The sequence below is a fragment of the Chenopodium quinoa genome, unplaced genomic scaffold (assembly GCF_001683475.1).
Source record: "Chenopodium quinoa cultivar QQ74 unplaced genomic scaffold, ASM168347v1, whole genome shotgun sequence".
NCBI classification, from domain to species: Eukaryota; Viridiplantae; Streptophyta; class Magnoliopsida; order Caryophyllales; family Amaranthaceae; genus Chenopodium; species Chenopodium quinoa.
Window position 1 is genome coordinate 396,119 of NW_018743021.1, and position 22,506 is coordinate 418,624.

The 22,506-nt window shown below is 34.6% G+C and overlaps 2 protein-coding genes across 3 annotated transcripts; both read right to left on the reverse strand.

Moving 5' to 3' along the window:
* Positions 1–302: 302 nt before the first annotated feature.
* On the reverse strand, positions 303–6,560 carry LOC110730108 (cellulose synthase-like protein D3). 2 transcript variants are annotated; one of them, XM_021909882.1, is made up of 4 exons: positions 5,908–6,560; positions 4,623–5,427; positions 3,099–3,906; positions 303–2,447 (listed from the first exon to the last, which is right to left on the reverse strand). In XM_021909882.1, exons 2-4 carry the CDS (start codon positions 5,417–5,419, stop codon positions 687–689), a joined length of 3,366 nt encoding a protein of 1,121 aa, XP_021765574.1. In that variant the 5' UTR covers positions 5,420–5,427; positions 5,908–6,560; the 3' UTR covers positions 303–686. The 2 variants fall into 2 exon arrangements, with proteins under 2 accessions (XP_021765574.1, XP_021765573.1); XM_021909881.1 differs by lacking the exon at positions 5,908–6,560 and having other exon boundaries at positions 4,623–5,861.
* A 4,911-nt stretch (positions 6,561–11,471) lies between these two features.
* LOC110730110 (protein ABHD17C-like) lies at positions 11,472–18,600 on the reverse strand. The gene is made up of 5 exons (XM_021909883.1): positions 17,346–18,600; positions 15,273–15,309; positions 14,430–14,666; positions 14,055–14,102; positions 11,472–12,583 (listed from the first exon to the last, which is right to left on the reverse strand). The coding sequence occupies exons 1-5, from the start codon at positions 17,672–17,674 to the stop codon at positions 11,855–11,857; spliced, it is 1,380 nt and encodes a 459-aa protein (XP_021765575.1). The 5' UTR covers positions 17,675–18,600; the 3' UTR covers positions 11,472–11,854.
* Positions 18,601–22,506: the final 3,906 nt, after the last annotated feature.

Here is a 22,506-nt window from a genome sequence, read left to right on the forward strand (position 1 = left end):
CTTGGGGTCAGTCGGTCAGAGCAAATAGTCTTTGATCCAAAAGCCAACAACAATCTTACGCTAAACGCGTTCCAAAATAATAGGTCATATTTAAGATTTTGCAAGCTTAAAATTAATTTTGCCCAGATACGCCCAATGTATATTAGAATTCTTACATAAAAACTTAAAAACGGCCCTAAATCGACTGTGGCCTAATATGAAAGGTTTTATAGAATTTTTTTTTTAATCTTTTTTTTTTTTTTTTTTTTTTATTTGGCGATATCATTTAAACAACAAATACTGTATGAAAGCTAAGAACAAGATACATAACAAAATTGATTGCTCATAGAAAATAAATCAAATGTGATGATTACATGTTACATGATTTGAATCATGTTACAGATGATTTTCAGCTATTTTGTCTCTAAAATATAAATTACAAAAGAATGTAAAGGGTGCAGTAAATGTATGGTTGCCTGTTCAATTTTCCCCGCATGTATAAAGTATAAACATCCAAATCAAACAGAAAGTTTCCAAGGGAATTGAAAAATCATTCCCAGAAAAATCCACATCCCCATCTGATTTTCCCTGTATATTTCATGGGATTCCAAGCAATACTCTTGAATCGCCGGAGGAAATAAAAGGTTTTTTTCGAAGGTTAACAGTTTCAGTATATGCCATAAACAAAAGAAGTTTAGTAGTCAAGTTTAAGGGAAAGTAAAACCCCCACCAATGTCGGCGTTCTGAGCACCACCCGGGGGTTTGATTGCAACCCATAGGAGGGAAATTGTGATGGAAATAAGACCTGCCCAGACGAAAACGATGGTGGGTGTTCTTCCTCTTCTTCCCATGAGCCCCTTGGCAAAAGGATAGAGATGAGCCAACACCCAGAAACTAAAGAACACCCCTCCTAGCAGCTTGCTCCACTGTGGGATGGTACTGTAGATAGTACGACTAAAACCAACCGCAATAGCGACCAAATTAATCATAATGATAACAAGAGGAGGAATCATCAGAGAAGTCCACTTGACAATGTACAAGTCAGCATATTCATCATCGAGGTCGTCTCCAGCTGATTTTGATGTCAAAGTGAAAGAAATTTCGATACCAGCAACAACCTTCAGCAGACCCTGAAGCACAGCAGCAAGATGTGCACTTGTGCCTCCAATGAGCCAAAATTGTTCATTCCTCCACCATTCTTCGAGGTTGATGCCTGACCACTTGATCTCCAGAAGTGCAAGCAGGCAGAGAGATAAGGATATAACAAGGAGGTATATGAGAAAGGTTATGCTCAGGGTTTGGACAATGAATTGACCGGAAAATAGGGATAGTGCAGGAAGGAAGCAGTAGACAATCAAGAAAATTGAGGTGAATGGGTAGATACCAACATTAAGGTAAGCAATTCTCTGGAGAACCTTCATGCGGGGGCTGGCTAAGAAGGCGTTGTTTCTAGAGAAGAAAATCTCGACTGAGCCTGTGGCCCATCGAAGGACTTGGTGAAGTCGATCTGTAAGATTGATGGGTGCAGTACCACGGAAAGCATCCCTCTTGGTAACACAATAGATTGATCTCCAACCTCTATTGTGCATTCTGTACCCTGTGACCACATCTTCCGTCACAGATCCATAAATCCAACCAATACGACCACCCCATTCGGTCTTATCTTCATACCAACAAGATACGACGCTTATGGCCTCAGCAACTGTAGAAGCGTCCAAAAGGTCCCGAGGGATGGTTAGAGCACCTGGTGGTCTGCCATTCCTGATAGATGGGTGATCAGCGAGTGGGCGGCCTTGGAACTCTGCCACTGGAATTGAATCAACAAGAAAGCTTGAGTTGCCAAATCTTTTGGGAAACAAAGAGACGTCCATTTCTTCGTCATCATCTCCCATTCTTAGAGCTCGATTCTCTTCAGATGAAGCATCAATTGCAACACGCTTCTTCTTCTTGCGACCAAAGCAGCAGTCACAAAAGCCACCATGCTCCTTGGCTCTAGGTGGATCAAAACCATACAGGGCAATCCTGCGGAAAAGGCAACCAGTTCCGACATAAACTGGGCCCTGAAGCCCGTCAAGAGCACGCATGTTGATGTCAAAGAAAACAGTGTTGTGGTTGGCATAACGATCAGAAGGGTCAATGCCTTCAAACCTCTGAGGGAACTGGACGTAACAAATACGATCCCCACCACGATCCATCATGAAGCACATACCTTCTCTAATGGCTTCAGAGTTGTAGATATAGTGATCACAATCTAAATTAAGAATGAAAGGTCCATTTGACATGATTGCCGAGGCACGAACAAGTGCATTCATAGCCCCAGCCTTCTTGTTGTGGTCATAACCTGGACGTTTTTCTCGTGAAACATAAACCAGCATCGGAAGTCGAATATCAACTTCACTATAGTCAAAAGGAATATCATCACCAACTGATCCTTGAAGAGGTTCATCACTTGGAGGCTTCAACATAACCTGTAACATAAAAATGAAAAATCAGTCTATGACTCGAAAACTGCAGGGCAATGCAAAAATGAAGTCAAAGAACTTTCGAGTACAAATCCAATGAGAACAAGCTTACTACTCCCTCTATCTCTAAATAAAAAGGTCTCATTTGGTTGGAAGTCATTCTTATGAAAATAAGGTATAACCCCATAATGTTCCTTCATTATATAGGAATTTAAATAGCTACCATGCAGTAGTTGCTTTTCTTTCAACTTCTTAGTTAAAACTTAAGGTGCCATTATGGGTACTATGGAAAGTCAAAATACAAATTTAAACAAGAAATCGGTCTATCATTTTGACATGGCCTAATATATACATGTGGCCTATTATATAAAGTTCTCATGCGAAAGGTGAAGGATTATTTTTCTTTAAACAGGAAAGGGGTGTGAGTGCAAGGAAGAAACAGCCTTCTAAACATGCGGTTGAGGATGTCTACAACCGACAGTTCCTAAACCCCGCCCAGGAAGAACACTGTCACAATGGGTGGTGGTGGTAGTTCTTGTATAGGAGAGCAATATTATAGCGAACACCACTCATTGTGACAGTGTTCTTCCAATAACAACAATTTTTAAAGTAAATGGAAAAGTTGAAAATGAAAGATGCAAAACCAAAATCCAGTACCTGTATGATTCCAGCATGATCACCCTTTGAGTGATCAGGTGCAGAATTCAGCCAAGTACCAGGCCAGTGGGTTCCATCAGCCATCCAAGTAGCTTTTTGAATTTTTATAGGTTCCAACGGTTGATCTCCTGCTTGTTCTCTCTGCATCTTCAAAGCCTTAATTTCTTCTCGGGCATTGTAAGCATCAGAACGTCGTCGAATTGAATCAGGAAGACCGTTGACACGAACCTTGAATTCATCATACTCACGCTTAACACGACGGCGATCCTTGACAAAATCTACTTTGACCTTGTTCTTGTAAGGATCTCTTTTCAGACTGAAGTAAGAATCAGGGTTCCTTGGCTCAATATTATGTTTCCGACAAAATGGAATCCACAAGTTAGCAAAACTAGCTGCTTCAGCCATTGCCTCAAAGGTTAGAAGGGCACCTCCATCGTCAGAGACATAGCAAGCAAGCTTCTCTACTGGGTAGTCAGCCGCAAGAATAGACAGAATCGTATTTGCAGTAACAAGAGGGGGTTCCTTTTCAGGATCAGCAGTAGAAACAAATATATCAACACCTGGAAGATCAGATTTTCCAGTAGGATTGTTGGGGCCGGGCAATTCAAACTTCTCTTTCAAAACATCAAGGTCAGTAACACGATTAACTGGGTTAAGCTTAGGGAGTTGATCAAGGACCCAAGAGAATGCAAACCAGATTTCACAAACCACAGACAAGCCCCACAGCCACAAGGCATCATTGTTAGGGTTCTTTACCCTCCACGCGAGAAACAATGCAAGAACAACCAATCTGATGAACACCAGAAGCCTGAAAAGGGTTTGCTAATTAGAACACAAAAACCATCTTATGATCAACGTTGTCTCAAAAATAAAAATGCATAAGCTGGTTGCACTGATGTTGAAGCAAATAATAACACATTACCAGAAAACCAGACTAAACTTATAATTTGAGTACCAAATTCAGTAACTCAGTGCAAAACATATCATCATTACACAATAGAGTCAATACTAGTGAAATAGCAAACCATCTACTCCTATACTTAATTACTAATGGTATAATAAATCAGAGTTTTTAGTTACTATCATATTCGACACATATTCTTATGAGTTATTACAAATTATTTGTGTTTTTATAATAAACCTCACAAAGTGTCAGCTTGTGCTATTTGTCTTGACCGGTTTTTGAACATCTCAAATTAAGGCTAAACCACATCATCTGAATGTCAACTTGCTAAAAAGGCAGAGGAAATTTCCATTATCTGATTGAAATTTAGTAATCATGCAGCAGCAATTCAACATTTGCTCTTACACAACAATTCAAGGCACAAAACAAGGTTTAATCAACTGCATACTTGAAAAATATCATAGTATAAAATTAATTCAAAATTTGCAGACATGGATAATTTAAACACCAACACCACACACACACACACACACAAAAAAACAAAAAAACAAAAAAAAAAAAAAAAAAAAAAAAAAAAGCAAGAGAGAAAAGAAAACCATCTTTGCAGAAATATTACATACCTATATGGGCTGATGACTGCTGCTGGTATCTTCAACTTTCGAGTAAGAGGTCTCCACGGTTTGTTAAGCAACTCGAGTGGCTCATGACCCTCACCATCACCATCACCATCTCCATATCCCCCTTCCTTCGGCCAGATAGCATTGCCATAACCATAGGTACCCTTAGTCTCAAACAACCACCTGTTATGATCAAACTCTGCTCCACCAGTCTGGCTCCTCATATACCCCGACTTAGTAGATTTCATCAAAGACATCCGTCTGTCTTGCTTTGAGGGTGGCAATGGTAAAGGGCGTCCAGCAGAATCCACCGCCTTCTCATCCAAATCGGTATGCTTGTAAGCCTCTTTGCACCCAGGGCACATTGCATCACCTCCCTTAACAGCATCAATGTAACAATCCCGGCAGATCTTAAAGTCACATTCACACGGAAGTATATCAGCACCTCTTTCATCACTCATCACCTTCCCATCACAACCATGGACTTGACAAGAAGACCCTTTAGCCCCTGCCATTTGAGGATGGCTTATCTCTGACTCCGTCACCTTATCCATCAAATGTGCACGAGTAGCACTATTGAAACCACCCGTAAATAGAGAATTCGACACATATTGCTCCTCCACCCTTTGAGAGATAGTAGGGTCCATGGGATTATTATCAGGAGTAGGAGGTATAGTAACTGTGTAATTCATAAACTCCACACTCCCAAGCTCACTATCAAGATCATCTCTTGATAGATTATCATGCACATAGCGGCCTGAAGCGGTCCGCCTAGCAAACGTTACCTGAGGTTGACGCATCGGTCTCGCTGGAGGAAGATCAGATGAATCAGACAAATTGGATCTACTTGGTTTAAACATCTTCTAACTATCTCAACTCTCACCCCCTTCCACCCCAAACAATGCCAATTACCAAATATTTCAATCAAATTCTAACAATCTCAACAATCTAACACCATTGAAACCATCATAAAAACAATCTCAATTAAAATCACCCACTAACCCTCCCAATTGCTATTCTTTTTTTCATAAACTAGCAAAGAAACACAACCATATATTATACAAACATCAAACCATATAATATATGATACCAAAAACAGAATAATTTATCAATCATCACATTACAAATTTCTACTCTATACACTCAGACATGTTGCCCATTACCTGAGATGATTCTAAATATTATGCAATTAAACAAAGCAGGCCCCACCTAACACCCAATAAACTCAAAAACGTGCAACAGTCAATAACCCAAAACCCATTAAAATTAGGAGAGAGAAAATAATTACCTGTAAACTGCAAAGGTTGAACTCCACGACTGATCAACTATGGTGCAACCTTTGTTAATTATATAAAAAAAACCCAGAAATTATATATTCCAACAAATTAAATTGTATATAATATAGTTTTAATCTTCTAGAAAGCGTGTCTTCTTCTCTCTGAAATCTTCAAACCCCCCAAATTAGTTGCTTTCAATTGCATGACATGCACCCCAAATGTCTTCAACTACTTCAAATTCAAGTAAATTAAGAAATCTTAATTACAATTAACTTGAAATTAGACTTAGTCCCAACTAATTAAAACATGAGACCAAGTACTATCCCAGTATCCCACTTCTATAAACTAGCCAGATCTTTAATATATATAAAATACTCTGTTTTGATTTGACTAAAAGTTTCGATCTTTATACAAAATAAACGAATGATTTATAAAAATAATTTGTGGGTGATTGATTAAAATAAGTAAAAAGGTTTGATTAAGAAATTTGTGATTGAGTTGGGTGAAGAGGAAGTAAGCAAGAAAAGACGGCTGAGAAAAGGTGTGGGGAAGAAATTGAAAGAAAAGGAATTTACGGCTTCAACGCGGCTGTAATTTGGACATCCTCCCCCTTTAATTGCAATATTATTTGGATATCCAAAAATGTGAACAATGGAGTCAAATTATGATTTTAGATTTTTAGGACATTTTTCGAAGTTTTAAGACATATGTTAAATACTTTAAACAGATTAGTTTGGTCATGTTCGGATTAATATGTTGGGCTTGAAGTAGATTTTGGTTGAGTTGGTTTATAATTTCGATTATGAGTTTGAAAGTTACATGTTCAATACGCTTTCTTACTCTTATTAGTTTTGCAAGCAACTAGGTCAACTTTCTTAATTTCGGGGTTTGAATTGTTTTTCCTTGGATTTGAGATTTTTTTAAGATGTTAAGTTTTGAGATCTTGAATACGAATTGACAAATTTCAATTATCTTGTCAAATATATTGGCAACAAGATGTATTGAAATAAAGTAATTTACCCAACAAAGTATTCGTGATGAAGTAATTCTATTAAATGATACACTAGCTAATAAATATTTCTAAAATTATAGATTTTTCCTTTCTTTACCAATTTACTTGACAAAGTATTCCTTTTTTTTTTACAAAGACAAAGTATTCTTGAATGATGCGATTTACTTGATAAAGTATTCCTGAATGATGCAATACGTTTATACTACACTAATTTTGACATTGTTCATTTTTCAACACTTAATTTTTAATAATTAATACGGAGTATCTCTAAATAATTGTATGTTTAAAGGTATATGAGTATGTATAATTATATGAAAACAAATCTTACATGATGTTGCATGCCTGTTCTCATTGACTGAACTCAGCTGAACTGAATTGATCTGAACTGAACTGAACTGAGTTGAGCTGAACTGAAATGAAATGAATATTTTATAAGAGAAGGAAATTAGGAGCTGAACTGAACTGAATTGAACTGAACTGAACTGAATTTCAACGTATGAGAACAGGCCCTAACTCTAAAGCCCTGTTTGATTCACCTTAATTTTGCTGAACTGAAATTATTTTTACTGAACTGAACTTATTTTTACTGAACTGAAATTATTTTTACTGAACTTAAATTATTTTTACTGATTTTCTATTATAATTCTTCTTTAAGAAAACTGAATTTTACTGAACTGGACTTATTTTTACTAAACTGAAATTATTTTTATTGAACTGAAATTAATTTTACTGAACTGAAATTATTTTTACTTAATATTATTTTTTAAGGTGAAGAGAACGGGCCTTAACATGATGTTGCATGCCTAAAAATCTAATATGAAATTACATGACTTTGTTTTCCTTAGGTATATAGTCAAAATGAAGTAGGTAAATACTAAATAGTGCTAAAGATTAATACAATACCAAAATTTTGTAAATAGTCAAATTGTCAAATAACATGCTTCCTTTAATATGGTTCTTTATTTTTTTCATATTTACATATGTTAGTCATTATGTATTTTATTTATGCACCGGTTATTTATGTATTTGATTGTAAGTTAATTAAATTAATAATATTTATGCACGGGTTATTTATGTATTTATACACTGGTTATTTATGTATTTCATTTATGTATTAAAAAAAAATGAAAAATAATCATCAAAATGAAAACAAAATACTCATGAATGTACGGTGCATCCGGATGTATATAACAATCTCATCAATAAGAAGGAGTTTTTTAGATACATAAATAACATGACGATATGATTAGTTTAAACGTTAATTAATTTAGCATGTGGTTGTGTAATGACATGATGACATAAATTGATAAATATGATTAGTTTAAAAGCTGAAAAATGTAACGCGGCTTTAGCTAAGCTTTCAAAGGCAACTGGACATAAGAGTTTACAAACTCACACATATTAGCTGTTGATGACTATTCTCACATTCAAGTCTAGTAGTGCCATGTACATTCAACGGTCTACTTTATTAAATCTAACACGCAAATTAAACCACCCAAATTACAGTACAAAACTGATCGTTATATCCCGCGAGTAACTTTTTTAAATTAAATTTCTTTTATATATTAGTTATAATACTCCATAAAATATAAATATACAATAGTGAAAAATGTTTATAATAAACTAATAATACAGATAATACAAATTACGCTACATAACTCTAATAACATTATATTACACTCATTGACACGTATATTGCAAATATTGACACGAACTTGTGTTACTTGTTAAATTAATACCAACTTGCTCAAAAAAGAACAAAATTGACACTAAAGGCACTAAACGTTCAATAATACTTTACATGACATCTATATAGTCTTATCTTTCCAACATATTAAGAACTCGTACTTTTTGAAGCAAATGATTGTTGAAAATAAATTTAATTCTTGTACAAGGGTTGAAACTTGAAAGTTACGTAAATTTAGTTGTTAAGGGTAATTTATGTTAATTTTTTAATTTTTGTAGCAAGTTAGAGTCAAATTAGCAACTGATATAAGTAGGGGTGAAACAAATTTGGTTTAAAACCAAACCGAACCAAAAACCGAACCGAATTAGGAATATGGTTCGGTTTTTTTCTTAAGTGGTTCGGTTTCGGTTTGTAAAATCAAGAAACCGAAATTGTATGGTTCGGTTTCGGTTTCGGGAAATGAAAACCGAAACCGAACCGAATTTCGGCCCATACTATATAAGGCAAAAAAAAAAAACCCTAATCACTCTTCTCAGCCTCTCACTCTCTCCTCTTCTCTTTCCGCCCTTTCTCTCTCCTCTAATCCTCTTCTCTTTTCTCCATTTGTGAGCTTTCTCCCTCTCGGTTCTCTCTTTCTCCTTTCCTCTTCTTATCTTCTCCAATCTCTAGTTCTCTACTCTGTCCTTTCTCTCTCCTCTTCGATCTCTTCTCCACTTTCACTCTCTTCTCCTCTTCGACAGTACGACCAAGGAGGCAAGGACGACCACCTGGGCACCAGTGTTCACATTCTAAAGGTTTTCATGTCAAATTCGACCATGAAAACACTAGATCTAGTGTTTTCATGGTCGAATTTGACCTTTAAAACCCAAATTCGAGGTTTTTCGGTGGAATGTGAGGTATGTCCTCTTTTTCTTTCTTTTAATTTGGTTTGAGTTTTTTATTTTTATGGTGGTGTATGATTGAATTGTGGTGGTGGTAGGTAGTTTTGGGTGGGTTTCGGGTGGTCAGGATGGATGGTGGGTTTCTTTAGTTTTTGGTGGGTGGAGGGGTGGTTTTTGATGGATTCGGGTTGATGCATGATGAGTGGGTTTCGGGTGGTTTTTGATGGGTTAGGGTGGATGGCGGGTGGGTTTCGGGTGGTTTTGGGGGATGGGTGGTGAGTTTCGGTGGTTTTGGTAGGTTAGGGTGGGTGGTGGGTGGGTTTTAGGTGGTCAGGGTGATGGGTGGTGGGTGGGTGTTGGTGGTGATAAGGTGGGATGGTAATAATTAATACCCTGGATTGGTTTGGTTTTGTTTGGTTCGGTTTTAATTGGTTTGGTTCGGTTCGGTTTTTTTGCAAAATTTGATGTTCATGAGGCTTGATAGGAAAATTCGGTGCGGTTTGGTTTTTTTTAAGAAAACCGAAATTTAGGTGGTTTGGTTCGGTTCGGTTTCAAAGAGAAAGTGGTGCGGTGTGGTTTGCAAAATCAAGAAACCGAAATATGGTGGTTCGGTTTCGGTTTGGGCCAAAAACCAAACCGAAAACCGAACTTTCACCCCTAGATATAAGTTGATATCAATAATTGCAAAACTTCACAAAGTTGGTGTCAATGATTGTACTTTTGTCTATAACTTTCTAATACTATGACGATTCAGATCGATGTAGACTATAATAAGTTTTACCTCCAATTACATTAAGGTACTAAAGGCCGGAAATTTCACTAATCTTACATATCAGGAAATCATCACTAAAATCGTTCAAACATAAACTAACATGTTTTATAGGTCGCATGATTTAACATTAACGAGTCACATACACAAAAGTACGTAGAAGGATAAGTATGTTCGCATACATATATGACCTTTTATCGTTAGGTCGAGTCAAACTTGACACATTGGATAGTATATCGAATTATGGGCATGATGGGCATGTAGTTAAAGAAACATTCTATGGTCGTGCCTTGTGCATGCCTATTTGTTGGATTGACAAGGATGGTATGTAAAACTTTTAGCATACAAGTTACTAACCTTTTTCCTTAAAATTGGGCCTACTTAATAAAATATATGGGCAATTGGCACCAAGAGTGTGATTACTGAAGAAAGTAAGAATCTATGATCATTCCATGGCGGCCTACGTAAGCCGCATATTCAACATCTCATCGGATGTTTTTGTTCCTTAGTTTTACAAATAATCCAATAATATGTTACAACTTTTAAAGTTGGAATCTTTGGCTTTACAATATTTCTTTAAATTACACCAATTATGCAAACCTTTACTACAATTTCTAACTTGCTATAGTTTTAATTATTCTCACCTTATCAATTAAAATTTGAATTTAACTTTATTATTGATAACATTGGATGTAACTTACATGGTGTTTAGGGTGTTTGCTCGTAGAAGAACTTGCTCTACATATAGACATATAGTCATATATACCACATGATCATTATTCCAAAGTACGATCTGATCATCACAAATCACAATAGTGCTACACTAGATTGGTGCACGGTATGGTGCGGTATTAATTTGTTAGTCCTTTAAAAGCTCTTGTTTCAACGACTTTAATTTTTTTGGAAGACAATCACTGTCCAAACAAAGAGAACTTTTAAGGAGAGTAAATCATACTAAAACGCATAATTTTCTTTGGGTTAGGAGTTGTTTATTCCTTTAGGTATTTCAAAGTCCTTACCTAATTTTTATTTTTAATTAATCGATTAGATACAAGAAGGGGTCCCCCACTCTATATTACAAGAATAGGGCCATGAGGATCGAACCCCCACCGCTTTGGTTGGGGGGGGGGGAGGATGGAGGGACAACCATCCCTCCTTAGCTAATAACCTTAATATAAACAAAATGTTTCCTATTCTATCAAGCATAATTTCGAAAACATTTGAAAGATCCTGGCTTCGATCTTGAATAACTCTGATTTTACTCAGATGATTACCACATATTACAAGAAATAGAGCTGACTGTGGGCATCAATTCTCGCTTTTCTCAGCCTGTCAAACATCCAACATCATTCATGTATAGTTTCACAGCCAAAGCTTTTCAGGATGGCTAGTAATTTTAATACTAAAACTGAATTAGAGTTTACAAGACAAAGATTTTGAGGGAAGGGGGGGCAAGCGAGGAGAGGAAGGAACCACAATTTGTATAACTTACGGTGCTAAACTGCACAAATTGGAGAATGAGAACCAGGGAGGTTAGCTAGTATGCTTGCGAATCTGTACAATCCCACATTCACATGGAAAAGAACAACTATAAACCACCCCTTTTGTTCTAACTCTCCTGCCTTTGATTCGTTATCTGCCTTTGATCCGTTGTCTGCCTTTGATTTGGTGTCGGCCTTTGATCCGTTGTCTGCCTTTGATTTGGTGTCTGCCTTTGATTCGGTGTCTGCCTTTGATCTGTTGTAGGACAACAGCAGCCACAACAAATCCATGAACAACATCCTTCACACGAACAGCAACCCTCCGAACATTTGGGTTTTGAGCATTTTAAACAACTAGGTATGCAGCAGCAGCTTGAGCATTTTGGCCATCCAAAACAGCTGCAGCAGTTAGAGCATTTAGGCAATTTAAAACAACTGCAGCTCAAGCATTTCGGCCATCCAAAACAACTGCAGCAGTTCGTGCATTTAGGGCACTGGAAGCAAGAACAGCAGCTCGAAGAGCAGCAAGATTTAGGCCATCGAGGTTTCCAGCATTTCATCTTACAGGTACAACTACAACAGTTCCAACAGCTACAAGACCGGCTACAGGTTGTTTTAGTGGGTGGATGACGGGGTTTTGGATGGAGGTTGAGAACATCTCGGATTTTCTTAAGCCGGGTCTGTGTGGTCATGTTCTCCATTTCATGAACAAAGCGGCATAGGTGGCGAATGTAATCAGGGTAAAGCTCCAAGTTGCAGTGCCCACCGCCTTTTATCCATAGGGGTTCAAAAGGCTCCCTGGCCCGTTTCCATAATCCATTTCCATGTAACCAGTTCACTACGTCGTCTTCTGTACCCTGCATTGTGTAAGATTGATATGACAAAGGTGAAGATGCAAAGACCAGAATGCTTTCACCCTTACTTTCAACGAAATGTAAAATAAAGAATTAATGAATGTTTTAGAGTCTTAGTAATTCAAAAAAAAGTTAACATTTGAGGGCAAAGGGAAGATCACAGATGGTAAAAATCACGAAAAGCAATTGCAGTTATATATCCTCTATTCCATCTCAAAAAGCAATTGAAGTTATATATACTCGATTCCATTTCAAAAAGCAAATGCTCCTAGCTCTCCGGATATATGTTTGGCACATGCTAACTGGTATGTTGGGTTGTTGGTATGATACCCTCTTTGATAGTTGTTTGTTTGTTTCCATCCTCTTCCACCACTTCATCCCAAGGACATGTGACAACTATTTACAGCCGGGATAAGTATAATTGATAAATTACGGTGTTTTCTTGCAAAAGTAGTCTCCCTAGCTGAAGATGAGCATACAACAGCACCCGTATCCTAAGATATCCTAAATATCTTAAGCCTCCAACCATAACCAAAAAGTTCAAACATGACCCTGGTGGCTGGTGTGCTTGTCCAAAAAATCACTGACTATATCGTCAATCTAATACATAAATCCTTCACATCAATTTGCAACACTACAAGTACTAGGACCATTTCCTCCTTTTATAAATTACAATTCCTACAACCACACCCTAAATTCCACACTTATCATATACGGAGTATTTAAAGTCTATAAATTTTTAATATTCGACACACTACATAGAGGGTCTCTAAATTCCACACTTATCATATATTTAAAGTCTATACATTTTTAATATTCAACACACAATTACATAGAGGGTCTCTACAAGTCTTTCACTCTTAATGATTTCAAAAGACAAACCAAATTATTTTATTCTTTCAACCCCTCGATTCTCAAAGGAAAGGTACTTGACTACTTAAAGATATGTAAGAAGAAATTTCTCAAGATTCACTAATTAGTTTCATTTTTAGCTGTCAATAACTCTAGCTATGGGCCATAAATTTGCATAAAGGCAAAATGCTATTTCGTTACATTTATTGAATTGAGTTGATTGGTTATGCTTGGTAAAGAGCAATCATCATTTATGAAGCGATACTTTTGTATAAGGAAAGAGTAATTTACAGATCAATTCATTCATTTCAACCTTCATAATAGGTGATTAGAATACATAAATCATGCAAGTCAGATTCCCTTTACCTCACTCAATTTAATCCTGATCTAAAAGACAGGTGAATTAATATAGCACTAATTATTTCACTAGTCATTACCACCACCAACAAACCCTCAGCAGAAAAGTAATTTATGGCGGCTAATAAATAGAAAGCTCATTATTTCAACATTCATGACCTTGTTAGATATTCGCACTTTACACTAGAGATTCGCTATATGAAAATATGACACGGAGTCTGCAGGCAAAAGTACGCATTCTGATACATGAAAAAAGGTAACTTACATGTATCACCAGAGCAGGACACTTCACTTTCCGTATTTTTCTTATATTCTGCATTCAAAGCATCATATGATTAGGTATAGAAAATGCAAGTGGGATCGACACTTAAGTAATTACAAGACCAGCCTACATGATTCACAATTTAAAAAGCCATAACAAATATACCAAAGCAGGGATTTGTGAAGGCACCAAGCTAACTTGACTAACTACATCTTCAGTTTTTCTATTCATTCGATTGCACATCACACCAGGCCAGAGGCATATATACATGCATACATGTAAAATGAAAAGCATCTTGCAAACCGCAGATGAATGTACATACACCATAAAACCATGCTTTTAATTAAAACAAAGATTATGAAGAAAGAACTCACTCACCCTATAAATATCGAAACAGAACGAAAATTTCACATGGCACAGTACACGAAGCCCAGAAAGGATGGCACTGTGCAAAACCACCCCCCTCAATCTTGGCAGTTTTGCTGCAAGGTGCAGTGTGGGCCCACTTCCAACTGACTGCCCGTACAAAATTAAGTCTTCTTGACTAACTCCGCATTCAGTCTGAAGACACTGATAAACAGCCTCTATATCTGCATATGTATTGGCCTCGCTTGGCTGGACCAGAGAGAAAACATGAGGAAAAGGTCAGTACCTAAGATTTTAAGAAGCCTTGGATAACAAAAAGCCTCTAGCCAGACAATTTGGAGGCCGTCAAGTATATACAACCAATATTTACACGTTTGTATATTATACAATCTACGAGAAGTTAAGGAACATGGTGGGAAAGTTTCTAAGAAAACATGGGCAAGAAAACAGTTTGATTCGTGAGTCGTGACATTAGCTCTAATTAATCAGCTACTTAATGCAATGAAACGAAGTGATTATTCAGATGACCAGTTTTTCTTAACTCGACTGTCTCAAATATAGAAGACGAGCAGGCTATAAATGCATGGTATCTCCTTAATTTTCACCTTATTCAAGGTGTTACCATCTTTTTACGGATTGTAGAGGTATTGCTAACTTGACTTGATATAAAAGGTTATGCAGAATTTGATACTAATTGTGTAATGTTGTGTAGAGGTGATTTCCAAATTTAAGGGGAAAAAACATTGTAGCATTGCTATTTACAAGAATTGTAAATTCTACAATGTGTCTATTAACTATTATGCTTCAAGAAATAAGAAAATTCATAAATTTATGCTGATGAGTGTAACAGCCTACCTTACCAGTAGACGCACCATACCCAGAGTAATCATACCTACAGATTTGCAGACAAAAAATAGATGAACACCTCATAGGATGATAACATGACAAAGATAACAATTCGCGAAAGGACCAGTACTTAAGTAAGACGGAATTAATATGACATGATATTAAGTAAAATTGATACGAAGTGTGATTCAAGCTTCAAAGGGAAAAAGTAAATTTCATTGAGCCAATTAACATATTTGATTCAAGAGGAACCAAATTTTACACAACATGCAAATCAACAAAAACAAGTATACTCGTAATAGAGTACTTCTACCCTACAAATTATTTTAAGTTTGCAAATCAAAACTTACCTACTAACCTTATGCATTACAATTTACATAATTACAATGCATGTTCCCTTGTGAGTTGTGACAAAATTTTCACCACAAGTACACACATGACACATCATTGTCTCAGCCAACTATTTTGAAATATTTTTGCACATTCGGCCTAAATGGAAGAGTCCAAGTGTCCACACCTCGGCACTCAAACCCTATTATGTGCGCCTAAGAACAAGTTTCTCCAACCCTCCAAGTCATGTGAAATTGTGAATCTTTGAAATGCCAGTTAATTTTCCCACGTCAAAATTTACTTTGGTACTCCCTCTATGAGAACATAATTTTGCACTCAATTCACAAGATGAAAGGACAAAATCATAATAATCAACACAAACAAATCAACTACTAGAGGACAAGTATGGACCAGTTTCAACCTTTTTTTACAATTTGATAATGGACCAATTATAGACTAGTACGAGTACCATAATGCAATCTATGAGGCTTCCGGCATAGGTGGGGGTAAGGAATAGGTCAATTAGACTCAAGAGTAACACATGATAAGGATCGCTACTATGATTGCAATGAGGATTTTTCAAATGAAACCATTGATAAAAATGACAGCAAATCAAATTAACACACCTCGTCCCAATCCAATACGAAATTCAAGATGATTGAAGAACAAAATTAATTCAATTCCATACAATGAATACAATAAAAAAATCCATACAATGAATTACAATCAAAAGATGAAAATTTGGAGGGAAACATAAAAAGGAAAATAAATTGAACTAAAACCAAAAGAGCATTTTATCACAATTATTATTAACATGAAAAAATGACAAAATCCCAAGAATAATCCCACGCTAAACTAGAGGCACAAAGGCCTAAAACAGATTCTGTCTCATAAACTACTCCCGTAAAAAACTCTAAAAATACATGTCTTTACACACAAAGTTATCGAAAATGTAATGCATCAAAAGTTGGGCTTTAACAAATTGGTGTGACCACAAATTTGCCAAAATAATGAAACAATTATCCTTGTAAAAGTTTTTTTTAAAAAAAAAAAAATGAAAACCTTTTCCATTGTATTATGTTAAGTAGTTTTCAATTATTATCAAAATATACTCATTATTTATTCCAAAAGTTAAATTTTTTTGGGAAAAAAAGCTGGATAGTATTAGCTCACAAGGGAGAAAAGTGTCATTTTCTAACAAAAGTAAGTCCAAAATTTATGCTTTCACTCTTTCAGTGAGTAAAATCAAAAGCTTTTCACCAAAAAATTATGGCCAACGTGAAACAGAACTTTACTGTTACCCTTACAGAAAGTTAAGATTAAACAATCCCCAACAAAAACAAAAACAAAAAAATAATTAGAAATTAAGTTTATTTTGTTTAACTTTTAACCAAACCCAGAAACATAAATCTAACCATGCAAATTTACAAGCACTCAAAATTCCAATACCACTGCCAAAGTGATAATAATAAAAATACGCAACAAAAAACAACAAATTCAAATGGATGTCAGCTAGCTTAGTTGGTAAATCCTCGACTTTCTGAAAAGTGTCAGTTGTTACTTAAGACCTCAGATCGAATCCCGTCTACTAAATTAAACTTCCAAACCCAAAAAATACTCAATCTCAAGAACCCCACAATCCCACATGCCCATAACCCTCAAAAAACAGAGCAAAACGGAACAAACCATTAAACTTTGTAAAATGAATAATAAAATTAAAAATAAAAAAGGATGAGAAGAAAGAAAGCTGACCCCATTAAGTTGACTCTAAGATTGATTTTAAGCTGAACAAAGAGATCATAGAGTTGACCAAGGTCAGCAGCATTGCCATGAGAGTAAAGAACAGTAAGTCTAGCATAAGGATTTTTCAAGTAAAAAGCAACAATCTTGTTTCCTCTTTTAGTTTCAATAACATGAACATTCAAAAGTGGGTCATCTCCTTGAGGAATTGGGACTGCCGCAGCCGTCGAAACCGCCACAAACTTGCCGTCGGAATCTCTCTTTTTTACCTCATAAGTTGCCGGAGAAGGTGGAAAGAAAGCAAATTTAGCTGCCAAATTTGACATTGAACAACAACCCATTTCACCCCAATTTGGTGCAGATCAGAAAATGCCCAACTCATGAATGCATGTGGAGAGTAATGGAAAGTGTAAAGATTTTAACTTTTGGGGGTTAAAAACAGGGGAAAACAGAGGAGGAGAGAGAAAGTTGGGATTTTTGGGAGGTGGGTTTTTGGTAGAAAGTTGATGGAAATGGGGGGTTTAAGTGAGGTGGGTTTTTTTTCAAAAATAGAAATTTTTTTGGGTTTAGTTGAAATTAATTTTAATGCCTAAAAAAGATAGAAATTTGGTGAAAATGGTTGAAGAAGGGTTATAGCCTAAAATGAAGTTTAATCTTTTTTCAGAAAAAATTAATGAAAAATGGAAAAAGATTGAAACTTTTTTCTGGGATTTGGGTTAAATTTGAAGGGGAAAATAGGGTTGAATTTAAATTGAAATAGGTGATGTTAAAAAGAAGAAAATAGGAAAAAATAAATAAATGGGAATTTTTTTGGGTGTGAAAACAGAGGTTTGGTACTCTGATGTTTAGCTAAATCTGTGTAAGATCATCTCAATTATTTTTAGAGAGAGAAAGGGGAAGTGAAAAAGAATTTTAAAAGAAAAGAAAAAATGGGGAAGAAAGAAATTGAAAGAGGAAAATAAAAGTTAACTTAAGAACTGAGTTTTATGACTTCATTGTTGTGTCAGAAGTAACAGAGGAAGAGAGAGAAAGAGAAATTTGTTTAAATTTTATGGTTTTATGAAGCATGTGATAAGGAAGAAGAAGACAAAGTTGGGGGCAGGGATTTTCATCATTTTATGGAAGATAAAAAAAAAATATATGGAAAATGGACAATATTATCAAAGTAATTATTATTGATTGGACTTTATATTTGTGCACTTGTGTAAGATAAGGAGAAAATCAAAATTGGAATTGGAAATTGTAGACTATAGAGTATAAAGCATATAGACTATAGGTTTTAGATTTAGCAAATTGTAATTTTGGATCTTTTGATTAAGATTATTATTAGGTGTCACTCACTCACTCTATTGTTTTGAACTTTTGACTAGCTAGAACTTGTAGCATTAATTTTTTTTTTTTTTGAAACAAACTTGTAGCATTATTAGTGACCAATAGTTATTTTTGGTCATCAATATTTCATGTCAATTTTCAATTTTGTCTTAGTTTGTTCTTGGGAGCAAGCTTTAAACTACTCTCTCTTCATTTACAAATGAAAATTCCATTTTGTTAGAAAATCATGTGCTAAATAAAATCTTTAAAAAAAATGTGCTTAAATAGAAGACTCATTTCACTTTTATTAAATCTTTGTAAACCAAACTCTAATACTCCATACTCTATATCACTTTTTTTTTTATATATATATATTCACTACCTTTAATTAGCCAAGCTTTGTTTTTTTCTTCTCTTATGTTAACAAGTTAATTGAACAAGCTACATTACTTATTTTTTAAAAAAATAAAATAAAAATTGTAACCTATCTAAGTTATTTTCTTTTAAAACATAAACTTTCTTTTCCACTTTAGGTCATGTTTGGTTCATCTTATTTTACATATTTCATAAAAACTAAATTCCAATAAAAAAAAAATCTCACTATTTATTTAACTGTGACAAGTAAAATAAAAATCTCACATGTCCTAAGTATAGCGTATAGTCATATATTGTACAAGTCCAAGTCTTTTAAAACCTATTGGTAATTGTAATACTTGTCATTTACGTGAGATAAATTTTCTTTTACATCATTATTGTTCATGTCTCTTTCTATGTAAACCAAAATTTAAATTTGTGTGCAAATCATATACGTTGTAAATCATTTGCATGATTACATCAATATATATAACTATGATCATGAGTATGGATGAAGGGATAACCCAAAGGAAAAATAATGGGAAGATTGTGAAAATACTAGTACATAATAATCCCCAACTTAATAACATGATTCAGTCAAAGGTAACGGTCAGTTGACCAAATTTCTTACAATATTGTCAATATAGTGCCGTTGTTTTCTTTTTTGCCAGATAGTACGTTTGTAATTAAGCTGTCATTAGTACTATTATTCTCACCATTAAGATAATGTTACCCAATCAATGTAAAACTTAAGCAACTACAAGTGGTACTGGTACATGCATTTTGGAGTCTAATCTCACTACTTTCACTAGCTGGACAACGTTAGCTGTCTTGCCCTACTAATTAAGTAACAAAATCTGTTGTAAAAAAATAATCCTAATTTAAGAACAATATTATTATATATTTAAAGTTTATCTACATTTTACTTTTACTTGTGATTTAACTTTTCTCTTTTCAATACATGCAACAATTTGATTTTTGAGTAACACAAATCGACTCAATCATGGTATATAATTTTTGACATTAGATGTGTGTGCGCACGCACTTGTTTATTGGCAATGAGGGCATTAACCAAGTGCATGCAGAATGAAGTTTGTGAGCGTGATGCAACACGAATGGCCGAGAGGAAGAAGAGATTGATGGATACTTTTACCTATTGACGATAAGAGAGAAGTTTGAGGTTGAAAATTTTTAGTTGTTTTGGGATCTCCTTGAATTTTATTTGTTTTTGGAATGCTTTGAAACATGTGCTGCAACAATGTTTATAATGACTTACAAATAAAGTTGCAACAACACACATGTAATAAAACTAATAAGCAAAAATGGGTAGGGAGCTTAGAGTTCGGTTTGCTAGTGTGCTACTATCGTACGTAAATTCATAACTTAACACTAAGGGTATGTTCTCATTGACTGAGCTGAAATGAAATGAATATTTTATAAGAGAAAGAAATTAGGAGTTGAACTGAACTGAACTGAGCTGAGCTGAACTGAACTGAACTGAAAATAAACGTATGAGAACAGACCCCAAGTCCTTATGCTCTCAATTTAAATGCTCATTGATACTTTGCATCTTGCTTATTACTAGTTATAGTAAATGCTCAATTTTATATATTTTGTTTGTATGACTATATCTTAATAACTTTTCTCATTACTTGTATATTATATATCCATCAATTAAACAAGTGTTGCATCGTTACATCTTCATATAAAAATTTAAATCACTCGATAACACACTATTGCTTATAGAAATAATTAGTTCTAGATAATCACATAGATATAAAGTTCATTTTTAAAAAATTGTGCATAATAACCTTAGAGTTAAACAATTAAGAAAAGAGATTGAGAGCATTATACTGTTGATGTCTCACAACTCTCTTCACCTTACATTATTCCACTTTAAGTCTAATTAAAGACAACATAATTGCATGTTAAATCACAATGGAAATTAAACAAACTTTTCTTGTTAAAGTAAACACATAGGTTAAAATTGTTAGATAATAAGAGGACACTTACAAACCTCATTATGCATGAAAGATAAGTTTTCCTCTTCAATTCTTTGCATCAAAGTAATTTGTACCTAAAAAGAAAAAGAATATAAATCTTTAATAAAAAAAAAAAAAAAAAAAAGTACACTTTATTTTTAAAGAATTATATGTTGTCAAAGTCGTAAAATCACACTTGAGAAATAGCACCCGCACGCGAAGAAAAAGGGACCCTCATCTTTTTACCCTATTAGAGTTATGTCTAACCAAACTCCGACACTTGGGATTTAAGCCTTAAAGTTTTTAACCAATTTTTTTTGGATTTATTAAATTACAAAGTACTCTCTATAATTTAATTGTCAAAAAAATGTCAAAAGTCTCGTCTATCTCAATTAAACACTTAGGATTGTTTCATATATTGGTGTTTCGTGGGCCTTAGCATTAGCTTCATTGATATTGTAATAAGTTGTGCCTCATTTATAATTTTGTTTGTTTTGGTGTATATTTGTTGGATAGGCTTAAACATTATGAATATACATATATATATATATGACCCATCTTATTTAAGTTTTGACTTGTCACTTGGGACTTGAGAGGTCATGAACTCATGAATAATTGATATGCAATGTTTTTTGATTGTATTTTTCTTCTTCTGGAATCTAAACATTGCATTTTCTTTTATTGTTTCTTTGCCTATTAGCCATATACTGATATAGTGATATACTCTATCGATCCTAATAATTATAGTATACAAATGTATTTTTCAACTTATTCTTATCTACCTTAAATATTTAGGTCCTGTTTGGGAGAAAGCTGAAAGCTGAAACTGATTGAGTTAGCTGATTTTGACTAGCTAATTTTATTAGCTGATTTGACTAACTTATTGTATTAACTGACTATATAAAAGTGTTTGGTAAATAGCTGATAGCTTAAAGGTGATTGAGTATGTGAAATGACCAATAAGCTAGTTGTGGGGTAGGTAGTTTAGATAGGATTTTAAATTAAATGAGGTTATAAATGTCATTTCACAATAATTAATGAATAAGCTATTTGAAAAAGCTCCTAAAATGAGCTTTTTCAAAAAGAGCTTATTTAGTGGAATAAGCTCTTTCAATAAGCTTATTACCAAACACTTGTATTAGCTTGTTTGACTAGTCAATCAGCCAAAGTTATCAAATAAGCTAATATGCACCCAATAAGCTTACTACCAAACAAGGCCTAACATCTTGCAACTTGCAAGTTTGTTGAACTTGTTTTATTTGAATGAGTTGAAAAAGTTAGAGATTTGAAAAGAATAAATGAATAAATCATAATAAATTAATAATAATATGAACAAAATTGACTGAAATGGCTTGACCTTAAGGAATCAAGTTGCGATTTATTCTATTCCAATATAATATTTTAAGACCATTTTAAATTAGACTTTGTTATTTATTTGGGCGGTTTATATCTAATCTAAAACATTCTTTGAAATTAATTTTTCGGAAAAAAATATGTAATAATAAACGCCACAAACTCATTTATAC